The following is a 22,963-nucleotide window of genomic DNA, read 5'->3' on the forward strand; positions in this document are numbered from 1 at the left end:
TCATGAAATATAGATGTTATTTTGGATTAAATTATTAAATATATTTTATTTTTAAAATAATGTCTATTAGGTTTACTTTAGTGAAGTATTCTTTACAAATGTTGGATATGGTGATCTCAATTGGACAGCGCAGCCTGAAGATGCCCAACTTGAAATGTTTGGGCTTCTAGTGGATAAGGCTAGGCAATAGGTTGCATTTTATAACTTGTTCAACCTTTGGGCCAAACATCAGGTAAGGGCCTTGCCCTACCCATATGTAGCCCTACACACCCTATATCTAAAACAAAAAATTATAAAAACAAATTATTTTAAAATTTTAATCTTTATCATCTTCATAAATATTAAAGGTTTTTAGTAATTTAAAATAATAGTCCCTAATTTTGAAATAATTTTAATTTTTATAATATTAAAGATGGAATAATGAGAGATAATTTTAGAATAAATTTCATTAAAGAATGCAAAAAGTTGTCATAAATGATATATATCATCTATTTATAAAAAATGGCCATCAATACGGATACTTTACTAGTCTTATACTATGGTACATCCAATCACTCATCTTAACAAAATGGGGTGAAAGTAGAATTCATTCATTCATTCATTCCTATGATACATAATATAAGGAATATACTTCCTTTTATTTTATTTTAATCACCAAGCTAACCCTATCTCCACAGGGGAGAGGATTTTGATCACAATGGGATTTTGATCTTAGAACCTGTCGCTATAAGAGAGATGACCATAAGGATATCAAGAGTCCCACTAGACAAAATGGTGATGTGCGAGTAAGATACTTCATTAAGCAGCTACCCAAGAAGAAAGTTGGGGAGTGTCAGATTCCTTCCATGTGGCTAATCCAATGGCACTTCTATCACCTTTAACAGAATCAGCAGCAACAAAAGACTCAAGCCCAAGCAACTCTTGTGGACTGAGTTTAACAGACAAAGCTCCAATGTTTTGATTCAAGTTCTCTATTTTGGTGGTGCCAGGAATGGGGCACACATCACTTCCTTGATGATGAAGCCAGGCCAATGCTAATTGGGATGAAGTGCATCCTTTTCTTTTAGCCATTTCACTAACCCTCTCAAATATTGTATTATTCTGCTCCAGGTTTTCTGGTTGGAATCTAGGTAGACGCTGCAATGAAGTCAAATACATTCACGAGTAAAATTGGATTCCAATCCTTTAAATCCATATAAGTGACAGTTTGAGGAGATCAAGAGAGGAGAGATTATAAGCATAAAGATATAGGTTTCATACCCTATATTAGAGTTGCACATGTGTGTGTGTTTACATTGTTGTTCAAAATTACTTTGCCACACCAAATATTTCTTGTTTTTTTCTATTCTATTGGCCGGTATCTTGAAAAACTTATAGTAAAATAATTCGAACCCTCGCTGTGTGAAACTATTATTTCTAACTATAACCTCATGAGTATTTTGATGATATATATGGTATATTTATTTAACTCGATTGCATATTACAAGACTCAAATTCAAAACTCAAGATAAGTTAATTTAACTGGTTAAATCAAGTGTCGCTCCTTATATACCAAATATTTCTTTCATTGCAACAATCCTCTAGGAGAATGACTTTTCTTGAATAGTCTTGAGGAATGATGTTGGCAAACTCCTTCATTCAAAAATATAAGTCATTTTTTATAAAGTTATATGTTCAAATATATAATTGTTTAAATCATACAGTTAAAGGCTAGGCTAGTTTATTACTCCCTCCAGTTCTTATTAAATAGTGCCTTCTAAAAAGATTATTTGGTCACTAATATAAGGCACTTGATGTCATATTAATTATATTTTTTTAATATTACTCCAATTTAAATTCATTAATTATAAGAAAAAATATAATGCAAATTTTAAAAAGTTTTCATTTAGACATGAATAAAATTAAAAGTTTATTATATTTTTAGATAAAATTAATAATTTAACCACACACCTACTTAATTCTAGTAAGATAGTTAAAAGTACTTTATAAATTGGCCAAAAAAAGTGCTTTACAATAAAAATAGGAGAGAGGATGACAAATACAACTATATAGAACATAGTGTATGCTTATAGAAACAAGAATGAACACATACCTTCCGAGGGTCATTTTCTGAAAACCTTTCAGCCACTTTTGCTCCTGATGAAAAGAATCCTCGTCCAAGAGGGCAATACGCTACAATTCCTATGCCCAGTTCTCTAAAAATATCACAAATTAGAGGTCACAAAGCAAGACAATAATTGGTCATCAAAAGCTCTTAATTAATAGAGAGAATTATAAATATTAGGAAAAAAATTAATTTGCATGTCCTTATAATTTTTTAAATTTTGAATTACGTTTTTGTAATTTATTTTATTTTAATAAAGCCCTTATAGTTTGATCTATTATACATGTTAATTTTTAATATTAAAATTAATAATAAATGATTCAATTTTTCAAACAGAAGTACTTTAATTTTATAGAAAATTTAATATAATTTTTCGGCCAAAAAAAGGAAAAAGAAAATTTTAGTTAACACTATGTTTACATTTTATTAATTTTTTTATAAAAATTTTATATGTATAACAAGTATATAAAAGTATATTTTTAATCCTCTAACTTTATATAAAATTTTAATTTGGTCTCTGAATTTTATAAAATATTTTTTTACTTATCTAACCCTAACACATTTTAAATAATTATTTTTTATACTAATTATTGTTATTTTAAAAAATAAATTTAATATGTCAACATTTAATAATGTTTTATCAATATTTAAAAGTATAATGTAAAAAAAATTTGTGATGACACTAATGATGTTAGGATTAAAGGATTGAAAAAATATTTTATAAAATTAAAAGATTAAAATAAAATATTGTGTAAAATTAAAGAACTAAAAATATTCTTTAGCCTAAAAAATTTTTGAGTTATAAAATTTATGCAATTAATTCTAAAATTATATAATCTTTTGATAAAAATATAAAATTTCTTAATTTTATTTTTTTAAAGGAAAAATTCAAAAAATCTTAATCTTCACTAATTAAAAAAATATAAAATTAAACTGCATATAAGGACTGAATTTAAAATTAAAGGAAACTATAAATACTTGTAAATATATTTATTCTACATATTATAAATGGAATGTTTGCACTGTTTAAATTTCACCTGCAAGTTGGAACTATTTCTTCCTCCACATCTCTTGACCATAAGGACCACTCCACCTGGACTGCTGTTATAGGATGAATTGCATGTGCTCTTCTAATTGTTGAAGGTGACGCCTCAGACAAACCAATATATTTAATTTTTCCCTCCTCAACAAGTTTCTTAAGTTCTCCAATCTTACAATAGACATAAACAACACAGAAATAATTCAACAATTAGAGATCATACACTCAGATTATTTTTATGTGTGTGAACAAATTGAGAAAGGAAAACATAGTTATTAGTCATTTCATCGTGTTTTACCTTTTTTTTTTTTGTCTGATCTGCAAATTCAAATTATAAGTAAATTGATTTAGACAAGATACAACCATACAAACCACATAGGCAAACTGCGATGTACCTAAAACGGGCAATTTGGATAGGCTGAATTTATTCATTTTTTTATAGAAAGAATTTATTCAAATTAGCATAAAATACTTGAACATATAAAAAATTATATATAATCAAGCTCGGCCCTAATGCCTCAAACTTCTGGGCTGGTCCAAATGCCTAAATTTTTAAATATTTATTTTAATTAATTTTAATTTTTATATTAAAGAATTTAATATTTTCAATTTTTATCTAATTTAAATTTTATTTTATTAATATTTTAATAATAAAATTTGGGTAGTCTAACTAAACTCATTTTAGCAAGATTTTTTTGAGTTTATTCGGGCAAACGAAATAAGTATAGAGTAAAAAAAATTTTTTAAATTATCTAGACTAATTTTAAGATTTTTCAGGCTTAATTGAACTCTTCTGTCAAGCTTAACCCAAATAACCTACCTTGATGTACCCAAAAGAATAGGGAGAATGACAGTCGAGTTCCAAAAAATTAATTAATAATAATTAGGTTTTTAATAAAAATTTTTAAAAAATAATTATAAATATCACTTCCAACAATTGCAAACAAAAGTTTCTGCTGCAGTTTAAAAGTTATGTTTAATATTTAAATACTAAAATTCCTAAATTCATAAGTATTTTTAAAAAAAAATTCTTGGGGGGAGTCATTAATTCAACTGATTGAATCTTCGGGACCTAATTGTCATTTTCCAAAAGAATATCCAAATTTAGCTGAGAGAGGACGGACCGTGACTTCAATAGGCACACGAGTATCGACACGATGCTGGTAATAGACATCAATGCAATCAACGTCCAGTCTCTTCAAGCTCGCCTCACAAGCCGCTCTCACGTATTCTGGATCGCCACGGATATCAACCTTATTACCACCATCGGCAAAGCTGACTCCGAATTTGGACGCTAATTCAACTTTCTCCCTCACCTCATCTTCCTTCAAAGCCTGTACCAAGAAATTAATCAAATCCGCACACAGTTTGTCCTCATCGTCGTCAAAGAACGAACCAGAACAGCGAAAAAGCATCATGGAGATAAAGCTGTCGATCATATTTACCTTTCCGAGAAAAACTTCATTTGCGTTGTGGCCGTAAAAGTCGGAGGTGTCGAGAAATGTGACCCCGATGTCGATCGCGTGGCGGACTAGGGCGATCATATCGGGCTCGGGTTTGCCCGGACCAGACAGGTCCCGGCACCCGAGCCCCTGCGCCGACACCTCCAAGCCTTGTGACCCGAGCTTGATCCGACCCACTTTTGCCATAGATCAGAGAGAACAGGGATGATTAACTTCGATTGTTGGTTTAGTTTTGCGGAGACCCTCGTGCTTTTTTATATTAGGATGCCTGCTAAAGTCAAAATCAAAATTAGTTGAATGTTTTATTTTTTTTAAGTTTCCTCGATAAATTTAAAATAAAAAAAAATAGAGGGAGGGCATATCGGATGAGGTAGTAGTTGGTAAATGCTTCGTCAGGTTATAAATTATTATAGGGTACAGGCCGAAAATTTCTTAACATTTTTTTTTTAACCAACAATTTCTTAGCATTCTTAGGTTATAAATTATTGAAAAAAATGATAGAAAGATCTTAAAATGATCAATTAATTTAAGTTAAATTTTAAGTATTAAATTTTAAAAAATTTTAACTCAATCTTTCATTTTTATAATTTTATTATGATAAATTTATAATTTATATTTTAAATTTTAATAAAAAAATAAATTTTATATTATTTAATCATGTTAAAATTTAAAAAATAAGTTATAAATTTATCACAATGTAGTTACAAATTTAAAAGATTAAATTGTAAAGTTTTAAAGTTTAACACTTAAAATTTAATTTAAATTAATTAATTTTTTTAATGTCTCTTTATCATTCCTCCCAAATTATTATGCACCAGTGAGGAATCAAGGTGGATCACAAGAACACAAGAGCATAAAATGACCCATAAAATTAAATAAAAAATAATATAAAGTATAGTATTTGAATTAAAATTGGCGCACTAGGCCTAACAAGGAAAATTCACGAAGACCAAGACTTGTGAGAAGGTTGATGCGGCCCATTAGTAATCCACCGTCATACATATAACTGGAGCTAGGGGTGTTCACAGGACGGGGTGGGACCGGGACACCCCTATCCTGTGTCCCGTTCCGGAAAAAAGATCGGGACTAAATTTTGGTCTCATTTCCGTCCCGTCCCGAAAGTCGTCCCGTCCGTTAAGAGTCGGGATGAGATCGGGACAAGATCGGGACGTCCTGCCGTCCCGATAAATGGAATAATATCAAAAAAAGATCTGAACAATAACGTTCATTAAAATTTTAAATCATATAATTTATTAGGTTTAAAATTAAAACAACACAAGCACATAAATAACAATAATTTAAAATCAGTTATTGAATTATATTAATCACAACTACATATTATAATAACAAATACAAGTGATCTTTATGCTATAAGATTAGCAACAACAGACAAGTCAAACACAACATCAAATCATTGTTCTTCTACTTTAGTGAAGATGTACTAAGTCAATTACTCTTTTAAAAATAAGCAAGAAATATATTATAAATAAAATTTATTAAATAGATAGATATAAGAATAAATTATATTAATATAATTAATATATTATAAAGAAAGATATCATCATGTTTACTCCATGCCATTAAAATTATTAATATAAAAAACTTTAGTTTTAAATAAAAATTGCAAGTATTAAAATTATAATTGATATAAGTATAAATTATATTAATATAATTAATATATTTAAAATCAAAAGTAATATATATAATATTCGGGACGGGACGGGACGTCCCGATAGTCATCCCGTGTCCCGTCCCGTCTCGAATCCCTTTCCTGTCCCGTCCCGATTATTTTCAGGCCTGGACAAGACCCGTCTCGATATGATCGGGACGGGTCCAGACTGAACACTCCTAACTGGAGCAGCATGTTTAAGAGAGTCACACTCACTCTTCCTGCCTCTTGAAATTCGCATCGCCCTCACATGCAACACTTCACATGATGAAGCACGCCCATAGGACTTTGAAGGTGCAAATAATTACTTATTCCCAAAGACGCCAACCTTGAATCCAAAAGGAATGCATCATTACCATTTTTCTATATGTAAATAAGCAACGAGTACATAACTAAATGTTTCTTGACACTATCAAACTCACACAACACTTGCCCAGCGTAAAAATATTAATCCCGAGTTTGCATCACCCAATCTTACCTAACACGACTTACCTTTCTTGTGTAAACTCGGCCCCCTAGACTAGTTTCATAGTTGTATTTACTTCTTCATCTACATTGAACATTCGATTGTACTCATTTTATTAATAATACCATCAAGTTTCATGCTCAATGCAACACATTACTTTACTATTCTCACATATTACTTGACTTTTTAAAGAAATTGTAATAAAGAATCTTGAAAACTTAGTCAATTGTTTGATCGCAACTCATACTCTTAAATACTTACTCTTAAAGACATGTTTCTTTGACATGCTTAACACATCCCTAAGGGTTGCGAAGCCTTGACCCTTTCCCCAAAAAATGAGCCAACATATAGTTGTCAAAGACTAAAATTGTTAATAACAGATAATATTGTTAATATAAAAGCATATAGTTGTTATTGCATAATTAAATTAAAGTTATGGTTAGCTGTGTTAATATTTCCTAGACTAAACTTGTTCATCACTAAGTTGAAGTTGTTAAGATTGGAAGCATATTTGTTATTGCATAATTAAACTAATAATTACGATTTCTATGTTAACAATTTTACCATAATTATTAACAACTTTAGTTTAAGTTTTAACAACCATATTTTCTATCCTTTAGAGACTTCGAAATAATTATTCCATTTTGTCTCACAACTTTATTATTTTTTTATGAGATTTATTTATTATTCTTTTTTTTTAGTATAAGCCATAAATATTTCATCACTTTTCTTAAAAGTATTATATCATGAGGATGTGATTGCCCTGTGAATAAGACAGAAATACTTGATTTGAATACATATCAAATGACCTTTAAAGTTTGAAGGCTTCAATTTTTCCTCTTATCCAAGTTATCTTATTCTAATTCAAAAACCTCCAACCAAGCCAAGTCCAAGGCATGAGAGATGCCAAATCCACTCAAGCGGCAAAAGAAGTGGGGAAACAAATAAAGTCAAGCAACTATTTAATTAATAAAGGAGATAAAAAATGGAGGAATTGGTTGCCTGACTAGTTATTAAAAAAAAGGGGAATGACATATGAGAATTATTCATATAAACATTTGATAAATAAGTCCCACAATATAGACTAATTACACTAAAGTCCAGTGGGACTTTTCCAACATTAATTTTTTAAAAGAATGACAGATAAATTTTAAGGAGGTCAGTTAATTCAAATTAGATCTTAACCAATTTCTAAATACTAAACTCTAGGGATTTGCAAATTCTGCTCTCAATTTTGCAATTTCATTGTGATGAATTTGTAATTTATTTTTTAATTTTAATATAATTAAAAAATAAACAAATTTATTTATTTTTTACTAAAATTGAGAATACAAATTACAAATTTATTATAATGAAGTTGCAAAATTGAGGGTCAAACTTGTAAATTTTTAAAATTTAGCACTTTAAAATTGGCTGGGACTTCATTCAAATTAATTAGTCTTCTTGAAACCCATCTATCATCCTCTCTAATTTTTTTATCAAATTACCAGATTGACCTTAATTTAAAATAAAACAAAAAACAATATCCATTTTCACTCAATTTCTTCTCCTTTCTCAAGCTCTCAATGTCATTCAAAACTAGATTCTCTCATTGTCTCATTTCTCAGCGTCTCTTAGCGAGAAACTAAAAACCGAAAAGAAAAAGTCTTCCTACATGAAAACAAAGTGGATATGCTTGAAGGTGGTGGTGAGTAAAGAAGAAATATCCATGTAAACAATATTGAAATGACTGCTAGAAAGTAATCCTTCTAAGACGAAATTCTTTCTGATACAATTAACTTCTAAAATGAGTGATGGAGAGAGATCATGATTGAGTCTGAAATTGTGAAGCCACCAAAAGAGCTGATAAAAAACAAAGGAGATAGAAAAAAAGAGTCTCTTGTGCATTGTGCTTGCTTTCTCATAAGAAAACTAGTGAGAAATTGAGACTTCCATCATATAGCAATCAAACAAAAAATTAGTTTGCTCTTCTTAATTTTCTTTATGAACCGGATAGTCCAATCATCTTTACCATTTGATAGTGTTGAAAAAAGCTGAGATAAAAACTGATTATTTTCATGTGCACCTTTATTCTAATCACATATGTGATCTAAAAGGAAACATTGGCTTCTAAATTTCCTTATAATTTGGGAAGAATTGGGTACCAAACCGTGATGAATAGATGAATTTCTCAAAAACCACAACTGATTAAGTAGAACAATGATATGCCTAACAAAATCAGTTCTTGAATCTTCAAATGATTTCTTGAAAGAAACCAGCTGTGGAGCCAATCCACCAAGCTAACATTATTGATTAAAGATGTTTGAATGGAGAGATCGCCAAACCTGATGGATCTAACAAGAGGGCAGTCAGCAAAAATGTATTCTATTGTTTCATCACTTGGACAACTAAAAGGAGCATGGATTTGTATTTGAAAGATGATGTTTACGCAGAATATCACTAATGAGGAGACAACTATTACTGCCTCCCTAATTATTAATAGCACAAAATCTTGCTCGACAAAAAGGAGGTCAAGAATTTGACTCACTCACAATTTGTAGTTTGTACCATTGTTTATAAAATCAGACTAGACTAGTTAGTCAAATTATGAACTGGTGACCCAGTCGTGTGTTTGGTGTAACATTCTAAATTTTTACTCTAAATTAATTATAGACAATTTGAGATATATAAAGGAATTTTGAGGCACAGGAAATTATTAAACATTTATTGAAGATTTAATGTTAAAAAATAATAAAATAATTTAAGAAAGAAAATTAATTGATTATGAGATCTACAAATGGTATTATTTCATAGTAGTTGAAATCTACAATTTAATTATTTGAGGAAAGAAAATTGAGCTAAAATAGGATAACTTATAAGTGTTTAATTTTAAATGACAAATAATCGGAATAAAAATGATCTATATGTGTATATATATAAAAAAAGAGATTAGATGGTTGATTAAATAAATAAATATATATATTAATTAAAATATGATACAATATATATCGAAGAAACAAAATGAATGAGGAGAAAGCAGCCCACACCCAAACCCACTATAATTCTACACACACACACACACACACGCATCACCTAACGTAGACTCACACTAGACGCATTGAAAATTATTTCTCACCCAGCGGCCGCAAATGAGAGTATAAGAGACAGAGGACGCGAGTGCCAGCGCGAGGGAGGGTAAAGTTATCCCATCAAATAATTTAAGGATCATTTGAAAGTTTCTGAGATCATACTTTCAATTGTTATGTGACTACTTCTAAGCCTAACGAAAATGGGGATCTCGAGAAATTTCTGTATGCATACAAACTATAATTGATGTGATGATTTATACAAGTATGCTTATGCATAGTTTATCTAATTAAGTATGATATAAGCATATAAATTATATAATAAACTGTTGACAAATTGTAAAAAATGTGATTGTGGATGATTCAATGATGTACTATTTTTTTTAAAACATGTTTGCAAACTGTGATTGTTGCATACGCATTACGTGCATTGGTAATGGGTTGGGAAGATAATGATGATGTTGATGTCGATATGTATGATTTGTGATCACGTGATTTGCCTTCATTTATTTAGTTAGCCTTTTTATTTAGCTTCATATCTTAATACTTACCTAGCTAGATTTGTAAAGGGCAAACGTCGAATACTAACACCTTATGACCCCATTCCTTAATACTCACGGGCTATATTTGTAAAGGGAGAATGTGCAATATAACACCTCTTGGTCAGGTTCTTTAAGGAGGGGAGCCATAGTATAGGGCTTGGGCTTTGTACCTTTGGTCGGGTATATATCAAGTTTTGGAGATGCTTTGTTTAGTCTAGCATGTGGGCTACACTGTGGATAAGTTTATGGTTCCGATCAACAGTATAAGGTTAGATGAAGCAATAAGAGGGGGTTACATGTCTTTCATATTATCATGTGTTGCATATAACTATCATGAATGATGACCCATAAATTGTTATGTTTGTAATGGAATAATGTCAATGAGATTATATGTATACCTATAGTATTATTCATGCATGACTGTTTGTTCACATGTGGTAGAATTCTGGGTTATTGAGATGTTATTGCTCACCGTTTACTATAACATTTTCATATGAGTCTAATGGAGTAAAGGGAAAGTCTCTAGAAGTTTGAGACTTAGCTTGAGTGAGCCTTGAGACCATTTATTTAGTTTGGAGAGTAATGTTATCTGCTAGTTTAGGATTCATAATTGTTGAGATTTATTTTATATATTTAATTGTTTTGTTATGAGATTGTGTTAAGTTGTTGATTTGAAAATAATAATTTAGTAGCTAATTAGAGTCATAACATGTATGTCTATGAGTTTGGTTGAGCTTAAATTTTGTGTAATTGAATAATTATTTTCTAGTTCTTTTCTATCTACTATGGTAGGGCATATTTATTATTTTAAATATTAAGCTCAAACATTTATAACCTTGGTAGGCTTTAAATTAGTTCATTCTTTTTCTACCAATGTTAGTTTTCAATTACCTAATTTATTAAGAGAAAATAGTTATAACCACTGTGGCTCTAAAATTTATTTTTTACTCTTTTTACCATGGTTATACCATTTTAAATAAAATTGAGAAAATTAGTTTTAAACATTTTTATACCATGGTAATTTTTAATTGGTTTAAAATATTTTTATTATCATGATATTTGGTTAAATTTCTAGTTAATAAGATTAGGGTGTTACATTTGGTCCAATTTCTTATTTTGATGTGGAATTAGCTAACCTAAGTTAAACTAGGTAATCTAGGATTAACTTGAATGAACTTGTCCAACTTCACAACTTAGGTAGGTTAAATTTTTTTAGGTAAAAAAAAAACAAAAAACTCAAAACTCTATTGCCCGCTTGTCCCCAACCACTGCTATTGTCCTATTGTCTGTCATCCTTGAGCAATGAGCTCTCTTCGAGCTTCGAGCTTCTCGTTGTTCTTGTGTGTGACCTTCATGAATTTATAGGTCTTGCTTGTCTTTGACCTTTAGCAGCTCTTCTTTCTCCCTCCACACTCGATTCATGTAACATCCTAAAACTTCAAATCTGAAAAAAATGGATTAATTAAGGGATAAATTAGTTAAAAATATGATTAATTTATTTAAGTATGTTTTTGGGTGGCTAATTGGATTTTTGGGTCATATATGGCTCTAAATTGAGATAGGATGAAAGTCGGATCAAGTCGGGAAGCATTGGGGGGAGCAAAATCAAGTTGTTGCTCGCTGTACCGTGAGCCACGGCTTACGCAGCGTGCGCTATGGCGCACGGCACAGCAGGCAACTTATATTTTTGGAAATCAGCAAAAAAACTCAGATTTTGGAGTGGAAAACCTAGAGCATGAAGGAGGCAACTTTGGGCACTGTTAGGGCATCAATTTGGAAGGATTTTGAAGATCATTTGAGCCTTCAAACTCTTGGGTAAGATTCCTACCTTCTCTTCTACCTTTTCATCTCATTTTCCATGGGATTTGGAAGAAGTGAGAATTTGGTCTGATGGGATTAAGCCATGAGTTAATATTTTAAAGGTTTCTATTAACTCTAAAGGTTTAATTTAGATTTATTGATCTTGGATATGTGGTAATATGAAGCTACTTTATTGTTTAGTGGGAGTTGGATCAAATTTTATCTTGATCATAGGGTGTTGAAGTGTGATAAGTTGAGATATTGAGTTTTATATGGTGATAGAGTTAGAAAGAAACTTGAAGGATGAAGTGAACAAATTTTAATCTTGACAAGTCTATTTGTTGAGAATTTGAGTGAGAAGTGGGAGAATTGGGAGGTTATTATTAGTTAATAGTGCTTGTGTTAATTGAAAATTAACATATAGTACTTATTGATGTAGATTGTGGTGTGGGAAGACTTATATTGACACAAGAAGAGAATTAGTACCGTGGGTAACCCTTTTAGTAACAAAAGGGTTGAGGTAACTCGATAATTTGCATTGTTTATTACCTTATATAAGTTATTCTCAAGTGCTTTTCTATGATTTGTTGAGTATATATGCATAAATTCTTTAAAGGTTATCTATTTTAGAAAAAGTGGATTATTGGTTTTGTAAAATTCTATATTTTTGAAGTTAATGGAAAAATTTTGTTATACTTTCTTGAAAAGTTGTTCATGCATGGTGAAGTGGAGATATGTAGTGAAATGTGGCATATTAGAGGGTGGGAGGTCACCGTAGTGGAGATAGTAAAGATTTAAATCCATATGGCATTGCTAGCACCTCGAGATGCCAAGTGTAGCATTTACTCTCCTTAGTGCCCGAAAATAGGTGCAGTGTTGGAGACTTATTCTCCTTAGTACCCAAAAAGGTACGGAGTTGGAAACTATGCTCCTTAGCATCTGTAGGATGCGGTGTTGGAGTAACGACACCCCAATTACTTGTAATAGGGGGAAACAATAGACCGGAAGTGGTTTAGGACACCTTGGCCGGGTAGTCCTACCATGGATGGTGAGCTTGGGGACCATACATGTGGTTTGGTTATGTGAACTAGCCTACTGGTTCGGTCAGGAGTATTAGAGGACCGGATGGTTAGGGATTATGCATGCAAATTTGTGGTGATATTATATAATGTGATTAAGTTACTCATTTTGATACTTGTTTATAACTTTGCTTGTTAATCAATAATGTAGATTATCTTAGTTACTGAGATTTTTATCTCACCCCGTGAATTATCATTTTATAGGTGCTACCAGTAAGACTGAGCCAGGGAGAGAATCGAGCAGGGGCTAGCATATTGCTACACTCTTTGTAAAGCTCGATTTTGATTTGAGTAGTGTATATAAACTTGTTATATGATACTATATGTTGCCAACTAGGAATGCATATCATTTTGATTGGTTGCACTTGTTTCATATTATGTTGTTGTGTATTTTAGCCCAATATTGTATATGAGGTGAATATGTGGTAATTTTTGTGGTGATGGGCTAAAATGCTAATACAAGTACAAGACATGTTTTATCTTTGTGGTGACAATGTATTTGTAGTGTATTATGTGGCAATAGAGGCCAAATAGCATATATGATGTTGATTTGGTATTTTGGCCATTTTGGGCAAAATGGCCCTTGAGTGGCCAAATTTTGTGTTTGATATGTTTTTATGTATTTAATTGGTCACTCAAGTGTATTTTGGTCTATTGGACTTGGTTCAAGCCTCACAATGGGTTAATGGTATAAGTTATGAGTTTTGGGTACTTGGATGGTTGAAAATTTCTTTGAAAAATTGATTTTTACATTCGAGTGTCTAAATTATCATATGGTGTCGGATCGTAATAAAACTTATACCATTAGTTAGCTTATTAAATAAGCTTCGCGTGGGCGCTTAAATCACTCCAATCGGACATCGTATGTGAAAATGGCTCGCGTTTGAAATTCGTTAAAAAAGCTGTCATGACAGCATTGCTGTCATGGACAGGTGCGCCGCGGTGCACGGTATAGTGAGAAAACTTGACATTTTGTGCCACAAGTCGTGGCGCACAGACCACGAGTCGCGGCGCACGGACCAAAACACTTAAAAATGACATTTTTGGCCCTGTTTTGAAGTGGTTTGATTCCCAAAACCTTTCCATGCTTCCAATACCTATTTAAATCATTAAGTTTGAGCTCAAACTATCAATTTAAAGGGTTTTTATGGAATTTCAATTATTCCACAATTATTTTAAAAGATTATTAGTTTTAACCCTTTTATATATAATGTGAGATTAGAAGCAAATCCTTGCTCCTAATTATGATTGGTTGTTGTGATTGTGTGGTGAATTTTGGTAATGTCAAGGTGGAAATTACAATTCAGGTATAGCTTTTCTCTCCCCTTCCTTTGGTTATTTTTGCTCTCGCTGTGTCCATCTTTCATCAAAGTTTATATAGAGATGAAATGGCTGAAGCTATTGAAAGTTTCTAACCACGAGGGGTGGCAAATAGTTTTATTAAATTTTTTATCGCAACAAGACACATCACTCCATAAGTTCATCCCATCTCCCCATACACATTTTTTGGCTATCACTAAGCCTCACATATAATGTTTTAAAAACTGCATTGGACAATGAACTGGAACTATTAGTAGGTTATGGGTTTCATGGTTCAATCAGTTAGACTGGTGGTTAAACCGGTGATATAATAATTAAATAAAAAAACTATTTATATACATATATATTGAAAAATGGTCAAAACAGTTCGACCACTTTGGGTTTCAGGTTTTTGCTCCGGGTCTTCAAGAACCACTCGGGTCAAAGCAGGCCAATCTCGGTCAACTGCTAGAACGGCCCAAATGGTTGAACTAGACCGTTTTGTCCTTTGGGTGATGGTTCAACGGTCCGACCATCTGGGTCGGTTCGGGTCTTAAAACATTGCTCACATACCTCACATATTTCAATTTTTTATCAATTAAAATTATATATTTAGTTATTTACATGTACTTTTATTAAAGCTTGTAAATTTTTTATTTTTATTTTTTAATTTTTTGTTTATATCTTATTATTATTTTGTTACTTTAATTTTATTATCATGCAAAATTTTTTATTATTAAAATTATTGTTGCATGTTACTCCTTTTGTTAAAAAATATAGTAGATTTTGAGTTTTTTAATGTGTAATTATTATATTCTTTTTAAAAATGCCCTCATTGAATATGTTACTTTATTTTTTTAAGGTGAAACACCCTATTAAATAGAGGTAGATATAATAAAATAGAGTTAGTTTAAAGACACATAACTATTTCATTGGAATGTGAGATTCAGTTAAAATGTCTTATATTTTTTAACGAAAAGAGCATATGAGATATTAAATTTTGGATATAGATGAATATATTGAAAATTAATGAGTTTTCCTTAAAATTATATTATTTTATTATGACTAGTTTGACTCTAGTTTAACCTCTGGTTGAACCTTTAATCTTAATCTTAACCGATTCAATGATCGATCTAGTTTTTAAAACTTGTATACTAGTGAATAAGAACCTTCATATAATATTAGTTGTTGTGTAATTAAAAAAGAGAAAATAAAAGAAAAAAGTGAGTAATAATAGTAAATAAATATTCTCTTTATTTCAAATTATAAAATATTTTTAAATAAAATTTTGTATATTAACAAAGCTCATTAAATATATTTTATAATTTTATTTTTTTAAAATAAAAATAAATTTTTAAAAATATCTTTTATTTAATACTTTATTAATAAAAAAATATATATATATATATATATATATTTATATGAAAGATAATATTAAAAAAATATTATTAATAAAATTTTATTTTTACTAAAATGTTTAATATTTTAAGATGTTGAATGCTGCGTGAAATTGCTTTATAATGGAGAACGGAGGAATGGTCATTCCATCCCCTATACGGTGCTGTTTCGTCAGTGTCACCACTTACCACAATCAAAGCTTATCTCTGTTCTGAGGCATGGTGGAAGTGGGTCGGATCAAGCTCGGGTCACAAGGCTTGGAGGTCTCGGTCCAGGGACTTGGGTGCAGGGACTTGTCTGCTCTCGGCAAGCCCGAACCCGACATGATCGCTCTCGTCCGCCACGCCATCGAAAGCGGGGTCACATTTCTCGACACCTCCGATTTTTACGGCCGAAACGCAAATGAAATTTTTCTCGGAAAGGTATGACCGATACGAACTTCACACTTCACAGTTCATTTTATTGCTTCTTCGCATTTGTTTGCTCTGGTTCTATAACGAACTGTGTGTGGATTCCTTTGGGCAGGCTTTGAAGGGAGATGTGAGGGAGAAAGTTGAATTGGCTTCCAAATTTGGACTTCTCTTTGCCGATGGCAAGCTTGATATCCGTGGCGATCCTGCATATGTGAGAGCGGCTTGTGAGGCCAGCTTGAAGAGACTGGACGTTGATTGCCTTGACCTCTATTATCAGCATCGTGTTGATACTCGTGTGCCTATTGAAGTCACGGTCCGTCCGTGTTCTTTTTTATTTATTTATTTTTCTCCTTTGACATTCTTTTCTCTGGGTAAATTACTGTTGGCCCATGTGATTTGTGTTTCATCTAAGTCAGTTTACTTATAATTTGAACTTGTTGCCTTTTTCCTAGGGAACTGTTGGGATTAAAGTAGACATTAGTATTAAATGGTGTGTATTAAAATTAAAAATTTTCGTCATTGCAGCTTTCATACAATGATGATTTGGACCAAATCGTTAAGCATTGTTTGAGATTTCGGATACTTTAGAACAATGATTCTTGGTTCTGCCTCTTGATAACTTATTATTTATATAGAATTCTGGAGAATGTGATATCATCTTTTCCTATAACGCTTCCACTTTCTTGAACTGAAAAACTAGGGATCATTATTTTAGTTCTATGAGATAATTCTCCCATGAAAAATTGGTTGGGATTGTGAACACTCCCCCCCCCCCCGCCAAACATGTCGCCTCACGTCTTGTTTGGGATATTTTAAATCTTCAACAGTTATTTTGGCTGAAAGACGTGATGCAGTAAGGCATTGATTTTGATTTTTCTAGGTGTTTATATTTTGGGTGACTTAAGATAGAAAACCAATTTAATGCCGTAAGACTGAGAAAACAGAGTCTAAATGGTTTCCTTGTAATGCCACTTTGATACTTAGCTATGTGCTTATAACTGCTAATCTTTCTTCACCATATGTCCTTACCTGAGTTCTGAATATGTAGGTATGATATTTGGTTCTAGAAGTTTGTTTTCTTCGTTATCATCATACTAGAAATTTGTTATTTGCGAGAATTTAAGACGTATTTCTCAAGGGGAAAAAATCCCCACAAATTGTAAGACATATGCTGCATGATCTTATGGTGGTGTCTTTATCTTGACAGCAATGGAATATTATATTTGGTTTTCTTTAACTTATCATCAATTTTGACCGTACTAGTTGGAATAAAGGCTAAGAAACACTATTCTTTTCCCTATGACTTGTGAAATCAAGGAGTCCTTTCTTCTTCACTCTCTCCATCTGCATTGTTTGCTGTCGGGACAGTTAACCAGTTCACTCTATATTATCGTCTTACATTTTTTTTTTCTTTTTTTAGTGTTATATAAGAGGCCGATGACCTGGGGGGTGAGGAATGGCAATTGGGTATGGGAAGGGATGCTTATCAAACCCAAGTATATCAGCTCACCTAATCTAAAAAATTTAGTTTTGTGCAAGATTTTCTAAGGTTGATCACTATCTTTGTATGCTTTTTTTTCTTTTTTGGGTTTATAGTATCTTTGCATACTTTTTGATATGTGAATTTCTGTTTTCTCTTTGAGGGTATATCTTTGCTTTTCTGTAACTTATATTACTTTTGTGTCAATCTCCGATATATCTTCTATAGTGCATCTTTGATGCATGGAATAGACAATTGCTAGTAATTGACATGCATCCATTTCAACGTGTGCATGGTATAATTACTTGTACACAATGAAAATTAAGACATTCTATACTTTTCAATTTGTACACATACAAAATTCTGCATGCTATGATCGATAAGTATTGACTTATTTCTGTATTGTTTATGGTAAGATTGGGGAACTCAAGAAACTTGTTGAGGAGGGAAAAATTAAATATGTTGGTTTGTCTGAGGCCTCAGCTTCAACAATTAGAAGAGCTCATGCTGTTCATCCTATAACAGCTGTGCAGTTGGAGTGGTCCTTATGGGCAAGAGATGTAGAGGAAGAGATAGTTCCAACTTGCAGGTGAAATTTGAGCTATACAAAAATTCTACATTATAATATTTATCTTTTCCTCTCTATTGAAGCTTTTGATGATCAATTATTGTTTAGCTTTGTGACATCTACTTTTGCATTTGTGATGTTATTAGGGAACTGGGCATTGGAATTGTAGCATATAGTCCTCTTGGGAGAGGATTCTTTTCATCAGGAGCAAAGGTGGTTGAAAGCTTTTCAGAAAATGATTTTCGGAAGGTTTGTGTTTATTCTTATGCAATTTAGTGTCATCCGTCATCACAAACTAGCCTAGCTTCTACCAGTATGATTTCAAGGCCTCTGACTGAGAGAATCAATCGTAGTTAGCTATTTCTGACCCTATTTGTCCTCAAAAACATCAGTTATAGTTACGCTACTAAAGATTGAATATAGTTAAATGTCATTTGTGAAATTAGTTGACTATCTCAATTAAATTAATTCTGGTAATCCCTAATTTATTTTGAGTTAGTTATGTTAATTTTCGCAGGCCCCTAATCATTATATATAATCAATTCAAGCAACTATATATGTAGTGGTTTTTTTTTCCTTCTCCTCTTGACTACCCTTGGATCTTTATCCTCTTTGATATGCCAAAATCTTTGTCCTTCTCTCCTCTCTTTAGGGTTGATACAACAAAATCATTATCCTCGATGATTCCAAAATTTAAAAAAAAAACAGAGAAAAAAAAATCATTCTCCTATAGAACTGTCACAATTTAAAAAAAAAAAAAAATCTTTGGTGGGGCAAAATAATCTTTAAGGACAATGTAAGCATATGCAACTCTAACTAGTTAGGTATCACATTTTGCCCACAGTTAGAGATGTCCATTATTGATAGATTAATATCTAGATGTAACTTACTGAATTTTGTATCCATTCATTTATTTTCTTTACTTTTTTTTTTTGGGGGGTGACCAAAAAGAAAAAAATGCTGGGTATGAAGACAATTTCTTCTCTTCTATCCCTTTTTAAATGCTCTCTCTCTATATGCATGCATGCATGCATGTATGCATGTATGTTCATTTTCATGGATTCAAAGGATTGGAATCCAATTTCATGTGGATGTATTTGACTTCATTGCAGCGTCTGCCTAGATTCCAACCTGGAAACCTGGAGCACAATAATAGTATATTTGAGAGGGTTAGTGAACTGGCTAAAAGAAAAGGATGCACTACGTCCCAATTAGCATTGGCCTGGCTTCATCATCAAGGAAGCGATGTGTGTCCTATTCCTGGAACTACCAAAATAGAGAACTTGAATCAAAATATTGGGGCTTTGTCTGTTAAACTTACTCCACAAGAATTGTTTGAGCTTGAGTCTTTTGTTCCAGGTGATGCCATTAAAGGTGATAGAACTGCTATTGGAACAGCTCCATGGCAGGAATCTGACACCCCGCCACTTTCTTCTTGGATAGCTTCATAATGAAGTACATTCCTTGTACTATCTCTTATGTATCATAGGAATATAATAAATATTTGGGAACAGAAATTGATGTGTTTAATGACAATTTGGTTCATGTCCAATGAGAGTGTAGCTTAATGCAATAATATTGGTAGGTAAAAACGTGTTTTTTAGGGAGGACATGGTAAGTGCAGTTAATTTATCGTTTTTTTTTTTTTTTTGTTGCTAGATAGATTCTCAATTTCCTTTGTAGAGAATATGCTTTCGTGGATCAAACCTGTACTAATGGGTAATTTTAAGTGTCCCTGTATGTATTTTTTTAGTGAGACCTAACCTACTTTTGATGAACCATTACAATTTTACTTACCTAAAGTCCTAAGCTTCATATTGTATTTGAATTTGGTTGGATAAAGACATTATATAGGAATGAAGAGAAAAGAAATAGAATGAAATGAAGTAATTATTCTTAACAAGGGCGGAGCAAGAAAATTTTGTTTGTTGGGATCAAAGTAACAAAGCATATATAATAATGGAAAGAAAATTAATTTCATATGTATCATTAGCATAGTAAATATTTCAACTTATCTTATATTTAATTTTTCTCACACACATATATAGCAAAAATAAATAGTATATGTCTTCACTTTAAGTTTTACTCATTAATTTTTCATATTATAAAAACAATTAATTATCATATTTAATATAAAATTTTAAATTTTTTTTTTCAATATAAATTATCATTAAATTGTATCTTTCTCATAAGAATTGAATAATTTAAATACATCATTGGGGTTTAAAATTTTATTCAATATAAAAAACTCTATTTCTTGCTTGTTGAATTTATTGTTTAATTTTTTTAATTGGTATGTTCTTTATTCAATATATCTTGAGATTTTTGTTGCAATACTTTATAAAGTTTGCTAGTAAAAATTCTCATAAGTGCTTTTATCAAATATAAAATGAAAACAAAATCAAATTATATCAATGCTTTAAAAGCAACTATAACATTATTTTGTTAAAAATAAGTAAATCCTATAACAATTATATTTTTAAGCTACCGAAATAGTTGGACTATATATATGTAAAAGACTACTATAAAATTAAAATGAGAATTTCATCTAGTATCTCAAAACTTTATAATGTATCAATTTAAGAGGTCAAAAATATATAATCCTTACATTTTATTAAAAAAAATAAAAAATTAGGAGGGGTTGTGGCCCATGTTGGTCCTCCCCATGTCTCTCCCCTTGATTCTTAAGTTCCTTGGAGCTTACATAACTTTTTTTTTTTTTTGTGTCAAATTATGCTTTTGACTATAAGCAAAATACTAAAAATTATAATTATTAAAAACCTAAACTTAAGTTGTTAATAATGGAGAATTAGTTTTTTTTCCTTTACAGTTTTGACTCATTTTAAGCTCAATGTCTTAAGAATGATTTGGTATAACTCAGTCTCTTTGTTTTTAACTCATTTAAAATGTAGTCCCTAATATTTTCATCATTTATAAATTTATTATTGTAATTCATAACTCATGTTGAGTCATTACTGAGTTATCTTGCAGGGCTATATATATGTGTGTGTATATTAACATCATTAACATTTGATTATGTGGCTTCACACAAGCAAGACACCTTACTTTTTTTTTTCTTATTATTTAAAAATTGAAATGAAACTGAGCCGAAGCTAAGAACCAACTTTTAATGATGTTTATAATTTTTTTTGCCATGTAGGATAACTCAATGATGACTCAACATAAGTTATGGATGACAAGGATAAATTTATAAATAATAGAAAGATTAAAGACTGAGTTTTAATTGAATCAAAAGTGCTGGGATTGAGTTGTATTAAATTATATTTAAAAAATTAAGTTTTAAGTAAATCAAAACTACTGAGACCATAAGATTAATTTTTTCAATAATAAAAGTAAATTTATTAATATATGGAGCGTAGTTGTTATTTTAGTTATAAAATAACAAGTATGCAATAACAATTATTCATATTAGCAACATTAACTTTGATATTCATAACTTCAATTTAGATTTTAACAACTAAAATTTATATTATTTTGTAGGTCAGAAATGTAATTTCGTAAAAAAAATTTGTTGGATAAATTCCTAAGAATTTCAAAGTAATTAACTTATTTTGTGATATTATTTTGTCATTTATCTATTTCAATGAAATTTATTTGTCATTCTCTCCATGAAAGATACGGGAGTAATGATCTTCTCATGTTATCATCTCCTCTAAATAATGATTGCATCACTTGTGCACCAGGATTTTTTTTAATTACCTTTTAAATATGATTCACTCTTAGTTTTAATGATTCATGATGAACTTAATTTAGGACTCTTTTTTTTTTATATAAAAAGGGTCAAATGATCAATTAAATCCAATAAAAATTATAACTCATAAGTTAGTAAAGGTGAAGAAAAGAAAGAAGAAAACAAAGAAATATGACGTTGACTAAGTTGTTCCGCCAACACTAAGCTAAAAGAGCAGAGTATATAATGAATGTTCTGTTAAATAACACTTTCTTCTTGGCAAGATTGTGAAAGCAAAAAATCTTCATTATGTAAGATAATTTTTAAACCTTCCACCTGTAAACCTCTTGTAATAGATTAATTGTCAGTAACTATCATCTATTGCAAAATGTGAAGGCAAGCTTGCAAAAAGCGGCAAGAGGAAGAGCAAGAGGATTTTGTGATATGAAATCATTGCACCTCTTCTTCTCCATGTGCTGTTGCACAAAAATTGAGGTTCCTTCTCTTGAATTTTGAAATTTTGATAGTCTCAAGAGAAGAATCATCTGCATTATCTATACCAACTAATGAGTAGCAACCATTGATGACTTTCCTTCAAGAAGAAGCATTCAAATTATTGTTCTCCCTTTGCTTAGATGAATCTCTAGAAGAATTCCATGTACAAGCAGATATGAGAAATTTCATCCATTCCTAAAAATCTCCAATAACTTGATGTGGGATTAAAAGTTTCCCCTTGCGTAAGGCTTGGTTTCTTGTCATCCATATGAAGTGCAGGAGAGCAAAAAATTTCTTCAATCGTAGAAAGACCATTGTCCTTGTATGATTTATTTGAAACATTAAGAAGCCAGAAGATCAAACCTTGAAGAGAAATTTCTTCTCAAAAAATT

The 22,963-nt window shown here is 31.0% G+C and overlaps 2 protein-coding genes across 2 annotated transcripts; one reads left to right on the plus strand and one right to left on the minus strand.

The window, feature by feature from the left end:
• Positions 1-569: 569 nt before the first annotated feature.
• Positions 570-4,817, minus strand: LOC129319476 (probable aldo-keto reductase 2). Its single transcript, XM_054964560.1, has 5 exons — positions 4,589-4,817; positions 4,268-4,477; positions 3,142-3,314; positions 2,093-2,195; positions 570-1,137 (listed from the first exon to the last, which is right to left on the minus strand). Exons 1-5 carry the CDS (start codon positions 4,790-4,792, stop codon positions 799-801), a joined length of 1,029 nt encoding a protein of 342 aa, XP_054820535.1. The 5' UTR covers positions 4,793-4,817; the 3' UTR covers positions 570-798.
• An 11,248-nt stretch (positions 4,818-16,065) lies between these two features.
• On the plus strand, positions 16,066-19,937 carry LOC129319479 (probable aldo-keto reductase 2). Its single transcript, XM_054964563.1, has 5 exons — positions 16,066-16,346; positions 16,450-16,650; positions 18,234-18,406; positions 18,532-18,634; positions 19,498-19,937. The coding sequence occupies exons 1-5, from the start codon at positions 16,143-16,145 to the stop codon at positions 19,834-19,836; spliced, it is 1,020 nt and encodes a 339-aa protein (XP_054820538.1). The 5' UTR covers positions 16,066-16,142; the 3' UTR covers positions 19,837-19,937.
• The last annotated feature ends 3,026 nt before the right edge of the window (positions 19,938-22,963 follow it).

This window comes from Prosopis cineraria, unplaced genomic scaffold (genome assembly GCF_029017545.1).
Source record: "Prosopis cineraria cultivar Desert tree isolate PC_DT_omini unplaced genomic scaffold, ASM2901754v1 PC9, whole genome shotgun sequence".
In the NCBI taxonomy this organism is placed as follows: Eukaryota; Viridiplantae; Streptophyta; class Magnoliopsida; order Fabales; family Fabaceae; genus Prosopis; species Prosopis cineraria.